The sequence below is a fragment of the Plectropomus leopardus genome, chromosome 13 (assembly GCF_008729295.1).
Source record: "Plectropomus leopardus isolate mb chromosome 13, YSFRI_Pleo_2.0, whole genome shotgun sequence".
NCBI classification, from domain to species: Eukaryota; Metazoa; Chordata; class Actinopteri; order Perciformes; family Serranidae; genus Plectropomus; species Plectropomus leopardus.
Genome location: NC_056475.1, coordinates 28,002,891 through 28,021,634, shown reverse-complemented (window position 1 = coordinate 28,021,634; position 18,744 = coordinate 28,002,891). Strand labels below are relative to the sequence as shown.

Here is an 18,744-nt window from a genome sequence, read left to right as displayed (position 1 = left end):
GAAACTGGACTTGGAGCTGATGAAGTCTGACATCCTGGGGTGAACAAAGTGACACATTAAAACAAGCCCTACAAGATGTGAAGGAGGAAAGAGATAAAATGGACATCACAAAGTCTGAGCTACAAAAGAAGAAGGAACATTTAGACAGTCAGTTTGATGTGATTAACAGAGAAAAACACAACATTAAAGATCTGACCCTTCAGCTTCAGACAGAAAGAGACAAACTTGACAATGTCATTAATGCAATTGTCTTAAAACAGAAAGAGCAAAAAGTCAAGGACCATGAGTTCAAAAGACAAACAGAAGAACTGGAAACCAGTAAAAACAGTTTATTGAAAGAAAGAGAAGAACTGGAACTTTTAAGGAAGGATCTCAACAAGAGGACAGAGGTTGAAGCTGCCATGAACACCATCAGTGGACAGAGAGAACAAATCAGTCAGATGAAGAAGAGTACTGACATGGACAGACAAATGCTCGAGAATGAAAAGGACAAAATGGAAGAAGAAAAGTCTGAGCTGAAAATGAAAGAAGACACACTCTTGGATAAAATCGCATTAATGGAATCTGTCTGGAAAAATCTTCAACAGCTAAATGAAAGGATGAGTAAAGACATGAAAAGCAAAAATCAAGAGACTGGAACAAAACACTGAAGAAGTACTAAGACTGTTCAGCGTTTTGGAACAAAAGCACAGAGATCTGGACAAACAAGAAGAACATCTGTCAGGTTATGCTAACGAAATTAGAGAGAGAGAAAGAGAAGGGTTGCAGTGTGTGTTTTCAGATATTGTCGTTCAGAGACAAGAACTTGAAAATCAACTGAAACTAGAGGTGTTGCTGGAAAACAAACATCTTATCAAACAGAAGGCAGAGCTGAAGCAAGAGAGAGAAAGTCTGGATAGAGAGAGTGAGTTGTTGAACAAAGAGAAAGCAGAGTTGGAGCTGATGAGGTCTGACATCTTGAAACAAAGTGACACATTAAAACAAGCTCTACAAGATGTTAAAGAGGAAAGACACAAAATAAATATCACAACATCTGAGCTGCAAAAGAAGAAAGAAGATGCACACAGTCAGATTGATGAGATTACCAGAGAGAAAAGCAACATTAAAAATCTGGCCACTCAGTTTCAGTCAGAAAGAGACAAACTTAAGAATGCCATGAACATGATTATCTTAAAAAGAGAAGAACAAGACCTCAAAGATGAGGAGCTCACAAGACAAACACAGGAACTGGAAACCAGTAAGAACAGTATACTGGCAGAAAGAGAAGAACTGGAACTGTTGAGGAAGGATCTCAACAAGAAGAAAGAAGAGGCTGAAGCTGCCATGAACACCATCATTGTAGAAAGAGAACAAGTCAGTCAGATGAAGAGTAATACTGACATGGACAGACAAATGCTCGAGAAAGAAAAGGACAGACTGGAAGAAGAAAAGTCTGAGCTGAAAATGAGAGAAAATCAACTCTTGGATAAAATCAAATCAATGAAAACCTTGAAGGACCATCTACAACAGCTGAATGAAAGGATGAGTGAAGATGTGAAAAACAGGATGGTAAGAGTGGAACAAAGCACTGAAGATGTGCTAAAGCTGTACACGGTATTAGAAGAAAAAAAATTGTGGCTCTAGGTGAACAGCAACATAACTTGGTTCGTAACACTGAGCTGTTAGAGCAGGAAAAGGAAAATCTGACAAGTATACTGTCAGAGATGATCATCCAGAGGAAAGAAAAGGAAAATCAATGGAAGCAGAAGTTTGAGTTGGAAAAAAAAATATCTTGAAAATCTGAGGGCAGAGCTGAAGCAAGACAGAGAGGATCTGGATAGAGAGAGAGATTTTTAGGAACAAAGAGGAAGTGGACTTGGAGCTGATGAAGGCTGACATCCTGAAACAAAGTGACACATTAACACAAGCCCTACAAGATGTTAAAGAGGAACGAAACAAATTAGAAATCACAAAGTCTGAGCTACAGATAAAGAACGTACATACAAACAGTCAGTTTGATGAGATTGAAAGAGAGAAAAGCAACATTAAAGATCTGACCCTTCAGCTTCAGACAGAAAGAGACAAACTTAAGAATGCCATGAATGATTAACTTAAAAAGAGAAGAACAAGACCTCAAAGATGAGGAGCTCACAAGACAAACACAGGAGCTGGAAACCAGTAAGAACAGTATACTGGCAGAAAGAGAAGAACTGGAACTGTTGAGGAAGGATCTCAACAAGAAGAAAGAAGAGGCTGAAGCTGCCATGAACACCATCATTGTAGAAAGAGAACAAGTCAGTCAGATGAAGAGTAATACTGACATGGACAGACAAATGCTCGAGAAAGAAAAGGACAGACTGGAAGAAGAAAAGTCTGAGCTGAAAATAAGAGAAGATCAGCTCCTCAATAAAACCATGTCAATGGAAACTGTCAGGAAAAAACTACAACAGCTGAATGAAAGGATGAGTGAAAACAATGAAGATGCTCTGATGCTGTGCACCAAATTGATCCAAAAACTTGTGGCTCTAGGTGAACAGCAAGAAAACATCATTCATAACACTGAGCTGTTCAAGCAGGAAAAGAAAAACCTGACAAGTGTAGTGTCAGAGATGATCATCCAGGGAAAAGACAGGGAAAATCAATGGAAGCAGAAATTTGATTTGGAGAAACAATATCTTGAAAATCTTGAGGCAGAGCTGAAGCACAGCAGAGAGAAACTGGACAGAGAGAATGAGATGATGAACATAGAGAAAACTGGACTTGGAGCTGATGAAGTCTGACATCCTGAAAAAAAAGTGACACATTAAAACAAGCCCTACAAGATGTGAAGGAGGAAAGAGATAAAATGGACATCACAAAGTCTGAGCTACAAAAGAAGAAGGAACATTTAGACAGTCAGTTTGATGTGATTAACAGAGAAAAACACAACATTAAAGATCTGACCCTTCAGCTTCAGACAGAAAGAGACAAACTTGACAATGTCATTAATGCAATTGTCTTAAAACAGAAAGAGCAAAAAGTCAAGGACCATGAGTTCAAAAGACAAACAGAAGAACTGGAAACCAGTAAAAACAGTTTATTGAAAGAAAGAGAAGAACTGGAACTTTTAAGGAAGGATCTCAACAAGAGGACAGAGGAGGTTGAAGCTGCCATGAACACCATCAGTGGACAGAGAGAACAAATCAGTCAGATGAAGAAGAGTACTGACATGGACAGACAAATGCTCGAGAATGAAAAGGACAAAATGGAAGAAGAAAAGTCTGAGCTGAAAATGAAAGAAGACACACTCTTGGATAAAATCGCATTAATGGAATCTGTCTGGAAAAATCTTCAACAGCTAAATGAAAGGATGAGTAAAAACATGAACAGCAAAATCAAGAGACTGGAACAAAACACTGAAGAAGTACTAAGACTGTTCAGCGTTTTGGAACAAAAGCACAGAGATCTGGACAAACAAGAAGAACATCTGTCAGGTTATGCTACGAAATTAGAGAGAGAAAGAGAAGGGTTGCAGTGTGTGTTTTCAGACATTGTCGTTCAGAGACAAGAACTTGAAAATCAACTGAAACTAGAGGTGTTGCTGGAAAACAAACATCTTATCAAACAGAAGGCAGCTGAAGCAAGAGAGAGAAAGTCTGGATAGAGAGAGTGAGTTGTTGAACAAAGAGAAAGCAGAGTTGGAGCTGATGAGGTCTGACATCTTGAAACAAAGTGACACATTAAAACAAGCCCTACAAGATGTTAAAGAGGAAAGACACAAAATAAATATCACAACATCTGAGCTGCAAAAGAAGAAAGAAGATGCACACAGTCAGATTGATGAGATTACCAGAGAGAGAAAAGCAACATTAAAAATCTGGCCACTCAGTTTCAGTCAGAAAGAGACAAACTTAAGAACGCCATGAACATGATTATCTTAAAAAGAGAAGAACAAGACCTCAAAGATGAGGAGCTCACAAGACAAACACAGGAACTGGAAACCAGTAAGAACAGTATACTGGCAGAAAGAGAAGAACTGGAACTGTTGAGGAAGGATCTCAACAAGAAGAAAGAAGAGGCTGAAGCTGCCATGAACACCGTTAGAGGTGAAAGAGAACAAGTCACTAAAATGAAGGCTGAAGTTAACAGGGAGAGGGAACTGATTTCAAATGATGATGAAAGAGCAAAAGAACTTTCTGAGCTGAACATTAAAGTGGATCAATTAAATAGCAAAATGAAATTTATGGAAACACTTAGAGCAAAACTGAAACGTTTCAATGAAACAACACAAGAAGTTCTGAAATCAAAAATGGAGAAATTAGCACAAAAACACTCAATACGTGGGGAAACTGTACATTATGTTGGAGCAAAAGCAAACAGAACACGATGAAGACGGAAACAAGTTGCTGGTTACATTCAAGAGTTTAGAAAGAAAAAGCAAGTCCTTATTACAATGATGCCAGCTATGTCTAAAAGTAAAACTGAAACAAAAACAAGGAAAGACAAAGCCTGCTTGGGAAACACAAGATGATGAGGAACTCAAAACAGAGATGACCCCAGACAGAGAGGTACCGAAAATGATCGATGACATTATCAAAAAAGACGAACTGGAATTGGAGATGATGAAGTCTGACCTCCTGAAACAAAGAGACACATTAAGACAAGCAATACAGCATATGGAAGCAGAAAGAGACAATCTGCTTATCACAAAGTCTGAGCTACAAAAGAAGAAAAAACATGCAGAAAGTCAGTTTGATGAGATTGATAGAGAGAAAAGAATATTAAAGATCTGACCCTTCAGCTCCAGACAGAAAGAGAAGAACTTGAGAATGCCATGAAAATTATCATCTTAAAACAAGAAGAACAAGAACTCACTGTCAAATTCAAAAAGACCAACACAGGAAATGGAAACCAGTGACGACAATTTACTGGCAGAAAAAGAAGAATTGGAACTGTTGAGGAAGGATCTCAATAAAAAGAAAGAAGAGGTTGAAGCTGCCATGAACATCATCAGTGGTGAGAGAGAAACAACTCACTAAACTGAAGGCTGAATTTGACAGGGAGAGAGATGTGCCTTCAAATGATGAAGAAAGAAGAAAAGAACTATCTGAGCTAAATGCAAAAGCAGATCAATTAAATAATACAATTAAATGCATGGACAGTCTGAGAGCAAAACTCAAACATGTCAATGAAACAACACAAGAAGTTCTAAAAAACAAGATAGAAAAGTTAACACAACAAATGGAAGCTGTACAAAAACTGTGCTTTGTGTTGGAGCAAAAACAAAACAGAACTCCATGAAGGCAAAAACAAGTTGCCTGGTTACATTCAGAGGTTCGAAAGAGAAAAGCAAGGTCTTCTTACAATGACATCAGCAATGCCGCTTAGAAGAAATGACATAGAAGATCAAGGGATGATAATGGCTGCTTTGAAAACACAAGATGGTGAAGAACCTAAGACAGAGATGACCCAAGAACAAGAGGGTCAAAAAAAGTGTCCATGACATTATGATCAAAGAGAACCTGGACTTGAAGCTGATTCAGCCTGATACGAAGGAGCAAATTCATCTCTTAGAACAAAAATATTCAAGAACTGAAAGGCAGAAATGATGCGCTTCAGATGACAATGTCTCAGCTAAAAGGCTGGATAGAGAGCATCAACAGCTTCCTTGATGAAATAAACAGTGAAAGAAATAACTTTAGAGAGACGGCCTTCAGGTTCAGTCAGAAAAGAACAAACTTCAGAATGTTGTGAACTTTATTACTTTGAAACAAAAAAGAAACTATGTCTCAAAGATGAAGAAATCAAAGAGCAAACACAAGAACTGGAAAACAACAGAAGCATGTTACTGGCAGAAAGACAAGAACTGGAACTTCTGAGGAAGGATCTGAAAAATAAGAAGGAAGAGGTTGAAGCTGCCGCAAAATCTATCAGCAAAGAGAGAGAACAAGTCAGCCGCATGAGAAGTAGTGCTGACGTGGAAAGACAAATGCTTAAGAAAGAAAAGGACAGACTGGAAGGGGAAAGGTCTAATCTGGAAACAAGGGAAGAACAACTTTTGGGTAATATCAAATCAATGGAAAAACACGAAGAACAAGAACTCAAAGATGAGGAGCTCACAAGACAAACACAGGAACTGGAAACCAGTAAGAACAGTATACTGGCAGAAAGAGAAGAACTGGAACTGTTGAGGAAGGATCTCAACAAGAAGAAAGAAGAGGCTGAAGCTGCCATGAACAAGATTGGTGTAGAAAGAGAACAAGTCAATCAGATGAAGAGTAATACTGACATGGACAGACAAATGCTCGAGAAAGAAAAGGACAGACTGGAAGAAGAAAAGTCTGAGCTGAAAATGAGAGAAAATCAACTCTTGGTTAAAATCAAATCAATGAAAACCTTGAAGGACCATCTACAACAGCTGAATGAAAGGATGAGTGAAGATGTGAAAAACAGGATGGTAAGAGTGGAACAAAGCACTGAAGATGTGCTAAAGCTGTACACGGTATTAGAAGAAAAACTTGTGGCTCTAGGTGAACAGCAACATAACTTGGTTCGTAACACTGAGCTGTTAGAGCAGGAAAAGGAAAATCTGACAAGTATACTGTCAGAGATGATCATCCAGAGGAAAGAAAGGAAAATCAATGGAAGCAGAAGTTTGAGTTGGAAAAACAATATCTTGAAAATCTGAGGGCAGAGCTGAAGCAAGACAGAGAGGATCTGGATAGAGAGAGAGATTTTAGGAACAAAGAGGAAGTGGACTTGGAGCTGATGAAGGCTGACATCCTGAAACAAAGTGACACATTAAAACAAGCCCTACAAGATGTTAAAGAGGAACGAAACAAATTAGAAATCACAAAGTCTGAGCTACAGATAAAGAACGTACATACAAACAGTCAGTTTGATGAGATTGAAAGAGAGAAAAGCAACATTAAAGATCTGACCCTTCAGCTTCAGACAGAAAGAGACAAACTTAAGAATGCCATGAACATGATTAACTTAAAAAGAGAAGAACAAGACCTCAAAGATGAGGAGCTCACAAGACAAACACAGGAGCTGGAAACCAGTAAGAACAGTATACTGGCAGAAAGAGAAGAACTGGAACTGTTGAGGAAGGATCTCAACAAGAAGAAAGAAGAGGCTGAAGCTGCCATGAACACCATCATTGTAGAAAGAGAACAAGTCAGTCAGATGAAGAGTAATACTGACATGGACAGACAAATGCTCGAGAAAGAAAAGGACAGACTGGAAGAAGAAAAGTCTGAGCTGAAAATAAGAGAAGATCAGCTCCTCAATAAAAACCATGTCAATGGAAACTGTCAGGAAAAAACTACAACAGCTGAATGAAAGGATGAGTGAAAACAATGAAGATGCTCTGATGCTGTGCACCAAATTGATCCAAAAAACTTGTGGCTCTAGGTGAACAGCAAGAAAACATCGTTCATAACACTGAGCTGTTAAAGCAGGAAAAGAAAAACCTGACAAGTGTAGTGTCAGAGATGATCATCCAGGGAAAAGACAGGGAAAATCAATGGAAACAGAAATTTGATTTGGAGAAACAATATCTTGAAAATCTTGAGGCAGAGCTGAAGCACAGCAGAGAGAAACTGGACAGAGAGAATGAGATGATGAACATAGAGAAACTGGACTTGGAGCTGATGAAGTCTGACATCCTGAAACAAAGTGACACATTAAAACAAGCCCTACAAGATGTGAAGGAGGAAAGAGATAAAATGGACATCACAAAGTCTGAGCTACAAAAGAAGAAGGAACATTTAGACAGTCAGTTTGATGTGATTAACAGAGAAAAAAACAACATTAAAGATCTGACCCTTCAGCTTCAGACAGAAAGAGACAAACTTGACAATGTCATTAATGCAATTGTCTTAAAACAGAAAGAGCAAAAGTCAAGGACCATGAGTTCAAAAGACAAACAGAAGAACTGGAAACCAGTAAAAACAGTTTATTGAAAGAAAGAGAAGAACTGGAACTTTTAAGGAAGGATCTCAACAAGAGGACAGAGGAGGTTGAAGCTGCCATGAACACCATCAGTGGACAAAGAGAACAAATCAATCAGATGAAGAAGAGTACTGACATGGACAGACAAATGCTCGAGAATGAAAAGGACAAAATGGAAGAAGAAAAGTCTGAGCTGAAAATGAAAGAAGACACACTCTTGGATAAAATCGCATTAATGGAATCTGTCTGGAAAAATCTTCAACAGCTAAATGAAAGGATGAGTAAAGACATGAAAAGCAAAATCAAGAGACTGGAACAAAACACTGAAGAAGTACTAAGACTGTTCAGCATTTTGGAACAAAAGCACAGAGATCTGGACAAACAAGAAGAACATCTGTCAGGTTATGCTACGAAATTAGAGAGAGAAAGAGAAGGGTTGCAGTGTGTGTTTTCAGATATTGTCGTTCAGAGACAAAGAACTTGAAAATCAACTGAAACTAGAGGTGTTGCTGGAAAACAAAACATCTTATCAAACAGAAGGCAGAGCTGAAGCAAGAGAGAGAAAGTCTGGATAGAGAGAGTGAGTTGTTGAACAAAGAGAAAGCAGAGTTGGAGCTGATGAGGTCTGACATCTTGAAACAAAGTGACACATTAAAACAAGCCCTACAAGATGTTAAAGAGGAAAGACACAAAATAAATATCACAACATCTGAGCTGCAAAAGAAGAAAGAAGATGCACACAGTCAGATTGATGAGATTACCAGAGAGAAAAAGCAACATTAAAAATCTGGCCACTCAGTTTCAGTCAGAAAGAGACAAACTTAAGAATGCCATGAACATGATTATCTTAAAAGAGAAGAACAAGAACTCAAAGATGAGGAGCTCACAAGACAAACACAGGAACTGGAAACCAGTAAGAACAGTATACTGGCAGAAAGAGAAGAACTGGAACTGTTGAGGAAGGATCTCAACAAGAAGAAAGAAGAGGCTGAAGCTGCCATGAACACCATCATTGTAGAAAGAGAACAAGTCAGTCAGATGAAGAGTAATACTGACATGGACAGACAAATGCTTGAGAAAGAAAGAAAAAGAATAGTAGAAGAAAAGTCTGAGCTGAAAATGAGAGAAAATCAACTCTTGGATAAAATCAAATCAATGAAAACCTTGAAGGACCATCTACAACAGCTGAATGAAAGGATGAGTGAAGATGTGAAAAAAACAGGATGGTAAGAGTGGAACAAAGCACTGAAGATGTGCTAAAGCTGTACACGGTATTAGAAGAAAAACTTGTGGCTCTAGGTGAACAGCAACATAACTTGGTTCGTAACACTGAGCTGTTAGAGCAGGAAAAGGAAAATCTGACAAGTATACTGTCAGAGATGATCATCCAGAGGAAAGAAAAGGAAAATCAATGGAAGCAGAAGTTTGAGTTGGAAAAACAAATATCTTGAAAATCTGAGGGCAGAGCTGAAGCAAGACAGAGAGGATCTGGATAGAGAGAGAGATTTTAGGAACAAAGAGGAAGTGGACTTGGAGCTGATGAAGGCTGACATCCTGAAACAAAGTGACACATTAAAACAAGCCCTACAAGATGTTAAAGAGGAACGAAACAAATTAGAAATCACAAAGTCTGAGCTACAGATAAAGAAAACTTCGTACATACATACAGTCAGTTTGATGAGATTAATAGAGAGAAAAATATATTGAAAAATCTGACCCTTCAGCTTCAGACAGAAAGAGACAAACTTACGAATGGGATGAAAATGATCACTTGAAACAAGGAGAACAAGAACTCAAAGATGAGGAGCTCACAAGACAAACAGAGGAACTGGAAACCAGTAAGAACAGTATACTGGCAGAAAGAGAAGAACTGGAACTGTTGAGGAAGGATCTCAACAAGAAGAAAGAAGAGGCTGAAGCTGCCATGAACACCATCATTGTAGAAAGAGAACAAGTCAGTCAGATGAAGAGTAATACTGACATGGACAGACAAATGCTCGAGAAAGAAAAGGACAGACTGGAAGAAGAAAAGTCTGAGCTGAAAATGAGAGAAAATCAACTCTTGGATAAAATCAAATCAATGAAAACCTTGAAGGACCATCTACAACAGCTGAATGAAAGGATGAGTGAAGATGTGAAAAACAGGATGGTAAGAGTGGAACAAAGCACTGAAGATGTGCTAAAGCTGTACACGGTATTAGAAGAAAAACTTGTGGCTCTAGGTGAACAGCAACATAACTTGGTTCGTAACACTGAGCTGTTAGAGCAGGAAAAGGAAAATCTGACAAGTATACTGTCAGAGATGATCATCCAGAGGAAAGAAAAGGAAAATCAATGGAAGCAGAAGTTTGAGTTGGAAAAACAATATCTTGAAAATCTGAGGGCAGAGCTGAAGCAAGACAGAGAGGATCTGGATAGAGAGAGAGATTTTAGGAACAAAGAGGAAGTGGACTTGGAGCTGATGAAGGCTGACATCCTGAAACAAAGTGACACATTAAAACAAGCCCTACAAGATGTTAAAGAGGAACGAAACAAATTAGAAATCACAAAGTCTGAGCTACAGATAAAGAACGTACATACAAACAGTCAGTTTGATGAGATTGAAAGAGAGAAAAGCAACATTAAAGATCTGACCCTTCAGCTTCAGACAGAAAGAGACAAACTTAAGAATGCCATGAACATGATTAACTTAAAAAGAGAAGAACAAGACCTCAAAGATGAGGAGCTCACAAGACAAACACAGGAACTGGAAACCAGTAAGAACAGTATACTGGCAGAAAGAGAAGAACTGGAACTGTTGAGGAAGGATCTCAACAAGAAGAAAGAAGAGGCTGAAGCTGCCATGAACACCATCATTGTAGAAAGAGAACAAGTCAGTCAGATGAAGAGTAATACTGACATGGACAGACAAATGCTCGAGAAAGAAAAGGACAGACTGGAAGAAGAAAAGTCTGAGCTGAAAATGAGAGAAGATCAGCTCCTGGATAAAATCACTGCAATGGAAAATGTTAGGAAAAATTTTCAACAGTTAAATGAAAGGATGAGTGAAGAGATGAAACACAAAATCATGAAACTGGAACAAAACAATAAAGAAGTACTGAGACTGTTTGGTGTTTTGGAGCAAAAGCATGAGGCTCTGGATAAACAGAAAGAAAATATTTCAGGTTACACTGAGATATTAGAGAGAGTAAGGGAAGGGTTGAGGAGTGTGCTGTCAGATGTTGCCACTCATAGACAAGAACTTGAAAATCGACTGAAACAGGAAGCTTTGTTGGAAATGACACATCTTATCAAACTGAAGGCAGAGCTGAAGCAAGACAGAGAGAATCTGGACAGAGAGAGTGAGATCATGAATAAAGAAAAATTGGACTTGGAGCTGATAAGGTCTGACATCCTGACACAAAGTGACACATTAACACAAGCTATACAAGATCTAAAAGAGGAAAGAGACACTTTAAAAGTCAAAATGTCAAAGTTACAAAGGAAGACAGAAGATGCAGAGAGTCAGTTGGATGCGATTAATACAGAGAAAATCAACATTAAAGATCTGATCCTTCAGCTTCAGACAGAAAGAGACAAACTTAAGAACGCCATGAACATGATTAACTTGAAACAAGAACAACAGGAACTCAAAGACAAGGAGTTAAAAAGTCAAACACAGGAACTGGAAACCAGTAAGAACAGAGTACGGGCAGAAAGAGAAGAACTGGAACTTTTGAGGAAGGATCTCAACAAGAAGAAAGAAAAGGTTGACGTAGCCATCAGTGGTGAAAGAGAGCAACTTACTGATATGAAGACTGATGGTGAGAGGGAAATGCTTTCAAATGACGATGAAAGAGCAAAAGAACTGTCTGAGCTGAACATGAAAATGGATCAGTTAAATAGTAAAATGAAATCCATGGAAACTCTGAAGACAAAACTCCATCATGTCAATGAATCAACACAAGAAGTTCTTAAAACCAAAATGAAAAAGTTAACACAACAAATGGAAGCTGTACAAAAACTGTGCATTGTGTTGGAGCAAAAGCAAAAAGAACTCAATGAAGACAAAAACAAGTTGCCTGGTTACATTCAAGACTTTAAAAGAGAAAGGCAAGGTCTTTTCACAATGAAGTCAGCAATGTTGCAAAACAGAAATGAAATGGAGACTCAAGGTATGATGATGGCTGTTTTGGAAACGCAAGATGCTGATGAATATAAGACAAAGATGACTCAAGAGAGAGCAGACCAGAAAAGTGTCCATCACATTATGACCAAAGAGAACCTGGAATTGGAGCTGATGAGGTTTGACATGAAGAAGCAAGTTAACCTCTTAGAACGAGACATACAAGAACTGAAAGAGAGAAAAGATGTGCTTCAGATGACAATGTCTCAGCTACAAGACGAGACAGAACACATCCACCACTTCCTCGATGGGATAAACAGTGAATCAAATAACATTAAAGAGACGGCCCTTCAGGTTCAATCGGAGAGGGAAAAAGTTCAGAACGTGATGAAATTTATTATTTTGAAACAAAAAGAACTATTTCTCAAATTTGCCGAAATCAAGGAGCAAGTGCAAAAACTGCAAAATGACAGGAGCATGGTACAAGCAGAAAGAGACGAACTGGAGCTCTTGAGGAAGGATCTCAAGAGGAGGAAAGAAGAGGCTGAAGCTGCCATGAACACCATCAGTGTAGAAAAAGAAAACATGAATCAGATGAAAAGCAGTGCTGACATGGAAAGACAAACATTTCAGAATGAAAAGGACGTATTGGAAAGAGAAAGGTCTGAACTGAAAGTAAGAGAAGATCAACTCTTGAATAAAATGAAAGCAGTGGAAGCTCTGAGAGAAAAACTTCAGCAGCTGAATGAAAGGATGAGTGAAGTCATGACAGAAAAAATCATCAGACTAGAACAAAACAACAAAGATGCACTAATGCTGTACACTGTGTTGGAACAAAAACTCGCAGCTCTAAATATGCAGCAAGAACACATGCTTCCCAACACCGAGCTCTTGCAGCAAGAAAAGAAAAGGCTGAGAAATATACTGTCAATCATGGCCATTCAAAGAGAAGAAAAGGAAAACCAACTGAAGCAGAAGTTTGAATTGGAACAACGATCTTTTGAAAATCTAAAGGCAGAATGGAGGAGAAACAGAGAGGATCTGGACAGAGAAAGAGACATTGTGAAACAAGAGAAAATGGACTTGAAATTTAGGAGGTCTGGCATCGTGAAAGACAGTGACACATTAAAACAAGCCATACAAGATATGAAAGAGCAACAAAACAAATTGGAAATCACAAAGTCTGAGCTTCAGAAGAAGAATGAATATGCAATCAGTCAGTTTGATGAGATTGAAAGAGAGAAAAGCAACATTAAAGATCTGACCCTTCAGCTTCAGTCAGAAAGAGACAAACTTAAGAATGCCATGAACACGATTAACTTAAAAAGAGAAGAACAAGACCTCAAAGATGAGGAGCTCACAAGACAAACACAGGAACTGGAAACCAGAAAGAATAATGTATTGGCTGAAAGACAAGAGCTGGAGCTTTTGAAGAAGGATCTTGACAAAACAACAGAAGAGGTTGAAGCTGCCATGAACACCATCAGGGGAGAAAGAGAACAAATTAATCAGATAAAGAGTGGTACCGACATGGACAGACAAATGCTCAAGAATGAAAAGGACAGAATAGAAGTAGAAAGATCTGAGCTGAGGATAAGAGAAGATCAACTCTTGGATAAAATTACATCAATGGAAATTTTGAGAGAGAAACTTCAAGACCTGAATGAAAGGATGAGTGTAAACATGAAATACAAAATAATGAGACTGGAACAAAACAGTGAAGAAGTGCTGAGACTGTTTAGTGTTTTGGAGCAAAAGTTTGAGGATCTGGATAAACAGAAAGAAAATATGTCAGGTTACACTGAGATATTAGAGAGAGAAAGACAAGAGCTGCAGTATGTGTTATCAGATATTGTCACTAAAAGAGAAGAAAATGAAAATCACCTGAAACAGGAAACTTTGTTGGAAAAGACACATCTTATGAAACTGAAGGCAGAGTTGATGCAAGAGAAAGAGAATCTGGACAGAGAGGGTGAGAAAATGAACAAAGAAAAAACAGACTTGGAGCTGATGAGGTCTGACATCCTAAAACAAAGTGACACATTAAAACAAGTGATGGAGGATATAAAACAGGAAAGAGACAAATTAGAAGTCACTAAGTCTGAGATACAAAAGAAGACAGAACATGCAGACAGTCAGTTTGAAGAGATTGATAGAGAAAAAAGGAACATTAAAGATCTGACTCTTCAGCTTCAGGTGGAAAGAGATGACCTTTTCTTTCAACAAGAAGAACAGAAACTTAAGGATGATGAGTTAAAAAGACAAACACAAGAACTGGAAACTATCAAGAACAGTATACTGGCAGAAAGGGACGAACTGAAACTTTTGAGGAAGGATCTCAACAAGAAGAAAGAAGAGGCTGAAGCTGAGATGAACACCATCATTGTAGAAAGAGAACAAGTCAGTCAGTTAAAGAGTAATACTGACATGGACAGACAAATGCTTGAGAATGAAAAGAAAAGAATGGAAGAAGAAAAGTCTGAGCTGAAAATGAGAGAAGATCAACTCTTGGAAAAAACAGAATCAGTGGAAACTCTGAGGGGAAAAATTCAACAACTGAATGAAAGGATGAGTGAAGAAATGAAACACAAAACCATCAAACTGGAACAAAGCAATGAAGATGTGCTAAAGCTGTACACTGTATTGGAAATAAATCTTGCAGCTCTAGGTGAACAGCAACATAACTTGGTTCATAACACTGAGCTGTTAGAGCAGGAAAAGGAAAATCTGACAAGTATACTGTCAGAGATGATCATCCAGGGAAAAGACAGGGAAAATCAATGGAAGCAGAAATTTGAATTGGAAAAACAATATCTTGAAAATTTGAAGGTGGAGCTGAAGCAAGACAGAGAGGATCTGGATAAACAGAATAAGATGATGAAGAAGGAGATTCTGGACTTCGAGCTGAGTAAGTCTAACATCCTGAAAGAAAGAGATACATTAAAACAAGCAATACAAGACATGAAAGAGGAACAAAACAAATTGGAAATCATAAAATCTGAGCTGCAAAAGAAGAAAGAAGATGCAGACAGTCAGTTCAATGTGATTAATGCAGGCAAAAGCAACCTTAGAGATCTGACCCTTCAGCTTCAGACAGAAAGAGACAAACTTAAGAATGCCATGAACATGATTAACTTAAAAAGAGAAGAACAAGACCTCAAAGATGAGGAGCTCACAAGACAAACACAGGAACTGGAAACCAGTAAGAACAGTATACTGGCAGAAAGAGAAGAACTGGAACTGTTGAGGAAGGATCTCAACAAAAGGGAAGAGGAGGTTGAACTTGACATGAAAACCATCAGTAGAGAGAGAGAACAAGTCAGTCAGATGAAGTGTAGTACTGACATGGACAGACAAATGCTCCAGAATGAAAGGAACCAAATGGAAGCAGAAAGTTCTGAGCTGAAAAAAAGAGAGGATCAACTTGTGGATAAAATCAAGTCAATGAGAGAAAAACTTCAAAAGCTGAATGAAAGGATGTGTGTTGACATGAATAGCAAATTCATCAGACAGGAACAAAACAATGAAGAACTACTGAGAATGTTCAGTGTTTTGGAGCAAAAGCATGAGGATCTGGATAAACAGAAAGAAAATATTTCAGGTTACACTGAGATATTAGAGAGAGAAAGGGAACGGCTGAGGAGTGTGTTGTCAGAAATTGTCATTCAGAGACAAGAAATTGAGAATCAACAGAAGCAGGAGGCTATGATGGAAAAGACACATTTTATTAAAATGACGGCAGAGCTGGAGCAGGAAAAGGAAGATCTGGATAGAGAGAGTGAGATTATGTATAAAGACAAAGTAGACTTGGCCTTGATGAGGTCTGACATCCTGAAACAAAGTGACACACTTAAACAAGCTTTGCAAGATGTAAAAGAGGAAAGAGACAAATTGGAAATTGCAAAATGTGAACTTCAAATGAAGAAGGAAGATGCAGACCGTCAGATTGATGAGATCAGTGAAGAGAAAAGCAACATAAAGGTTTTGGCCCAAAAGCTTAAGTCAGAAAGAGACAAATTTGAGAAAGCCATGAACATGATTATCTTCAAAAGAGAGGAACAAGAACTAAAGGACGAGGAGTACAAAATACAAACACAGGAACTGGAAAACAGCAAGAACAGTTTACTGATAGAAAGAGAAGAACTGGAACTTTTGAGGAAGGATCTCAACAAGAGAAAAGAGGAGTTTGAAGCTGCCATAAACAAAATCAGTGAAGAAAGAGAACAAGTCAGTCAGATGAAGAGTAGGACTGACGTCGACAGACAAATCCTCGAGAATGAAAAGGGCAGACTAGAAGTAGAGAGGTCTGAGCTTAAAATAAGGGAAGATCAACTCTTGAATAAAATTACGTCAATGAAACCTCTAAGAGAAAAACTTCGACTGCTGAATGAAAAAATGAGTGTAGACATAAGCAAAATCATCAGATTGGAACAAAACAATGAAGAAATACTGAGACTGTTTGGTGTTTTGGAACAAAGGCTTGAGGCTCTGGATAAACAGAAAAAAAATATGTCAGTTTACACTGAGATACTAGAGAGAGAAAGAGAAGGGTTGAGGATTGTGTTGTCAGAAATTGTCATTCAGAGACAAGAAATTGAAAATGGATTGAAACAGGAGGCTATGATGGAAAAGAAACACCTTATCAAACTGGAGGCAAAGCTGAAACAGGACAGAGAGAATCTGGACAAAGAAAATGAATCAATAAACAAAGAGAAATTAGAAATGGAGCTGATGAGATCTGATATCCTGAAACAAAGTCATGCATTAAAACAATTGGTACAAGATATGAAGGAGCAAAGAAACAAATTGGAAATCACAAAGTCTGAGCTACAAAAGAAGAAAGAAGATGCAGACAGTCAGTTTGATGAGATTATTAAAGAGAAAAGTAACTTTAAAAATCTAACCCTTCAGCTTCAGACAGAAAGAGACAAACTTGAGACTGTCATGAACATGATTATCTTAAAACACAAAGAACAAGAACTCAAGGATGAGGAGTTCAAAAGACAAACACAGGACCTGGAAACCAGTAAGAACAGTGTACTGGCAGAAAGAGAAGAACTGGAACATTTGAAGAAGGATCTCAACAAGAAGAAAGAAGAGGCTGAAGCTGCCATGAAACAAAGTGACACCCTAAAACAAGCGTTACAAGATATGAACGAGGAAAGAGACAAACTGAGAATCACAACATCTGAATTACAAAAGAGGTTAGAAGATACAGACAGTCAATTCAATGAGATTAACCGAGAAAAAAACAACCTTAAATATCTGACCCTTCAGCTTCAGACAGACAGAGAGCAATTTGAGGATGCCATGAACATGTTTATCTTAAAACAAGGAGAACAAAAACTCAAGGACGAAGAGTTCATGAGAGAAACACAAGAACTGGAAACCAGTAAGAACAGTATACTGGCAGAAAGAGAAGAACTGGAACTGTTGAGGAAGGATCTCAACAAGAAGAAAGAAGAGGCTGAAGCTGCCATGAACACCGTTAGAGGTGAAAGAGAACAAGTCACTAAAATGAAGGCTGAAGTTAACAGGGAGAGGGAACTGATTTCAAATGATGATGAAAGAGCAAAGGAACTTTCTGAGCTGAACATTAAAGTGGATCAACTGAATAGCAAAATGAAATTTATGGAAACACTTAGAGCAAAACTCAAACGTTTCAATGAAACAACACAAGAAGTTCTGAAATCAAAAATGGAGAAATTAGTACGACACACTGAAGATGTGCAAACATTGTGCATCGCATTGGAACAAAAGCAAACAGAACTTGATGAAGACAAAAACAAGTTACCTGGTTACATACAAGAGCTCAAAAGAGAAAAACAAGGCCTGATCACAATGATATCAGATATGTTCCAATCAAATGAAATGGAAGATCAGGGAAAGATAAAGCCTGTATTTCAAAGACAAGAGGGTGAAAAACTTGAGACAGAGATGCCCCGAGACAGAGGATCAGAAAAGTATGAATGACAGTATGAGCAAAGAGAACCTGGACTTGGAAATGATGAAGTCTGACATACTGAAACAAAGTGACACACTAAAACAAGCCCTACAAGATATGGAAAAGGAAAGACACATGCTGGAAATCACAAAGTCTGAGCTACAAAAGAAGAAAGAAGATATAGACAGTCACTTTGATCAGATAAACAGAGAGAGAAGCAACATTAAAGATCTGACCCTTCAGCTTCAGACAGAAAGAGACAAACTTAAGAATGCCATGAACATGATTAACTTAAAAAGAGAAGAACAAGACCTCAAAGATGAGGAGCTCACAAGACAAACAGAGGAACTGGAAACCAGTAAGAACAGTATACTGGCAGAAAGAGAAGAACTGGAACTGTTGAGGAAGGATCTCAACAAGAAGAAAGAAGAGGTTGAAGTCACTAAACTGAAGGCTGAATTTGACAGGGAGAGAGATGTGCCTTCAAATGATGAAGAAAGAAGAAAAGAACTATCTGAGCTGAACATGAAAGCTGATCAGTTAAATAGTAAATTGAAAACCATGGAAACTCTGAGAGCAAAACTCAAGCATTTCAGTGAAACAACACAAGTTCTAAAAGCCAAAATGCAAAGATCAGCAGAACAAACTGAATACATGCAAAAATTATGCATTTTGTTGGAGCAAAAGCAAAGAGAACTTGATATGGGTGAAAACAAGTTGCCTGGTTACATTCAACAGTTTAAAAGAGAAAAGCAAGGCCTCATTACATTGATACCAGCAA

General features: G+C 38.1%; 1 protein-coding gene across 1 annotated transcript in view; it reads left to right on the top strand.

The window, feature by feature from the left end:
* Positions 1-17,992, top strand: part of LOC121952794 (titin-like) — a 32,388-nt gene extending 14,396 nt beyond the window's left edge. The window contains exons 8-14 of the mRNA XM_042499620.1: positions 796-1,430; positions 2,099-2,753; positions 3,848-4,064; positions 5,754-6,554; positions 6,653-7,273; positions 7,375-7,737; positions 9,639-17,992. Of these exons, the coding sequence (XP_042355554.1) occupies positions 796-1,430; positions 2,099-2,753; positions 3,848-4,064; positions 5,754-6,554; positions 6,653-7,273; positions 7,375-7,737; positions 9,639-17,992 (11,646 nt within the window). The remainder of the gene's footprint in view (positions 1-795; positions 1,431-2,098; positions 2,754-3,847; positions 4,065-5,753; positions 6,555-6,652; positions 7,274-7,374; positions 7,738-9,638) is intronic.
* The last annotated feature ends 752 nt before the right edge of the window (positions 17,993-18,744 follow it).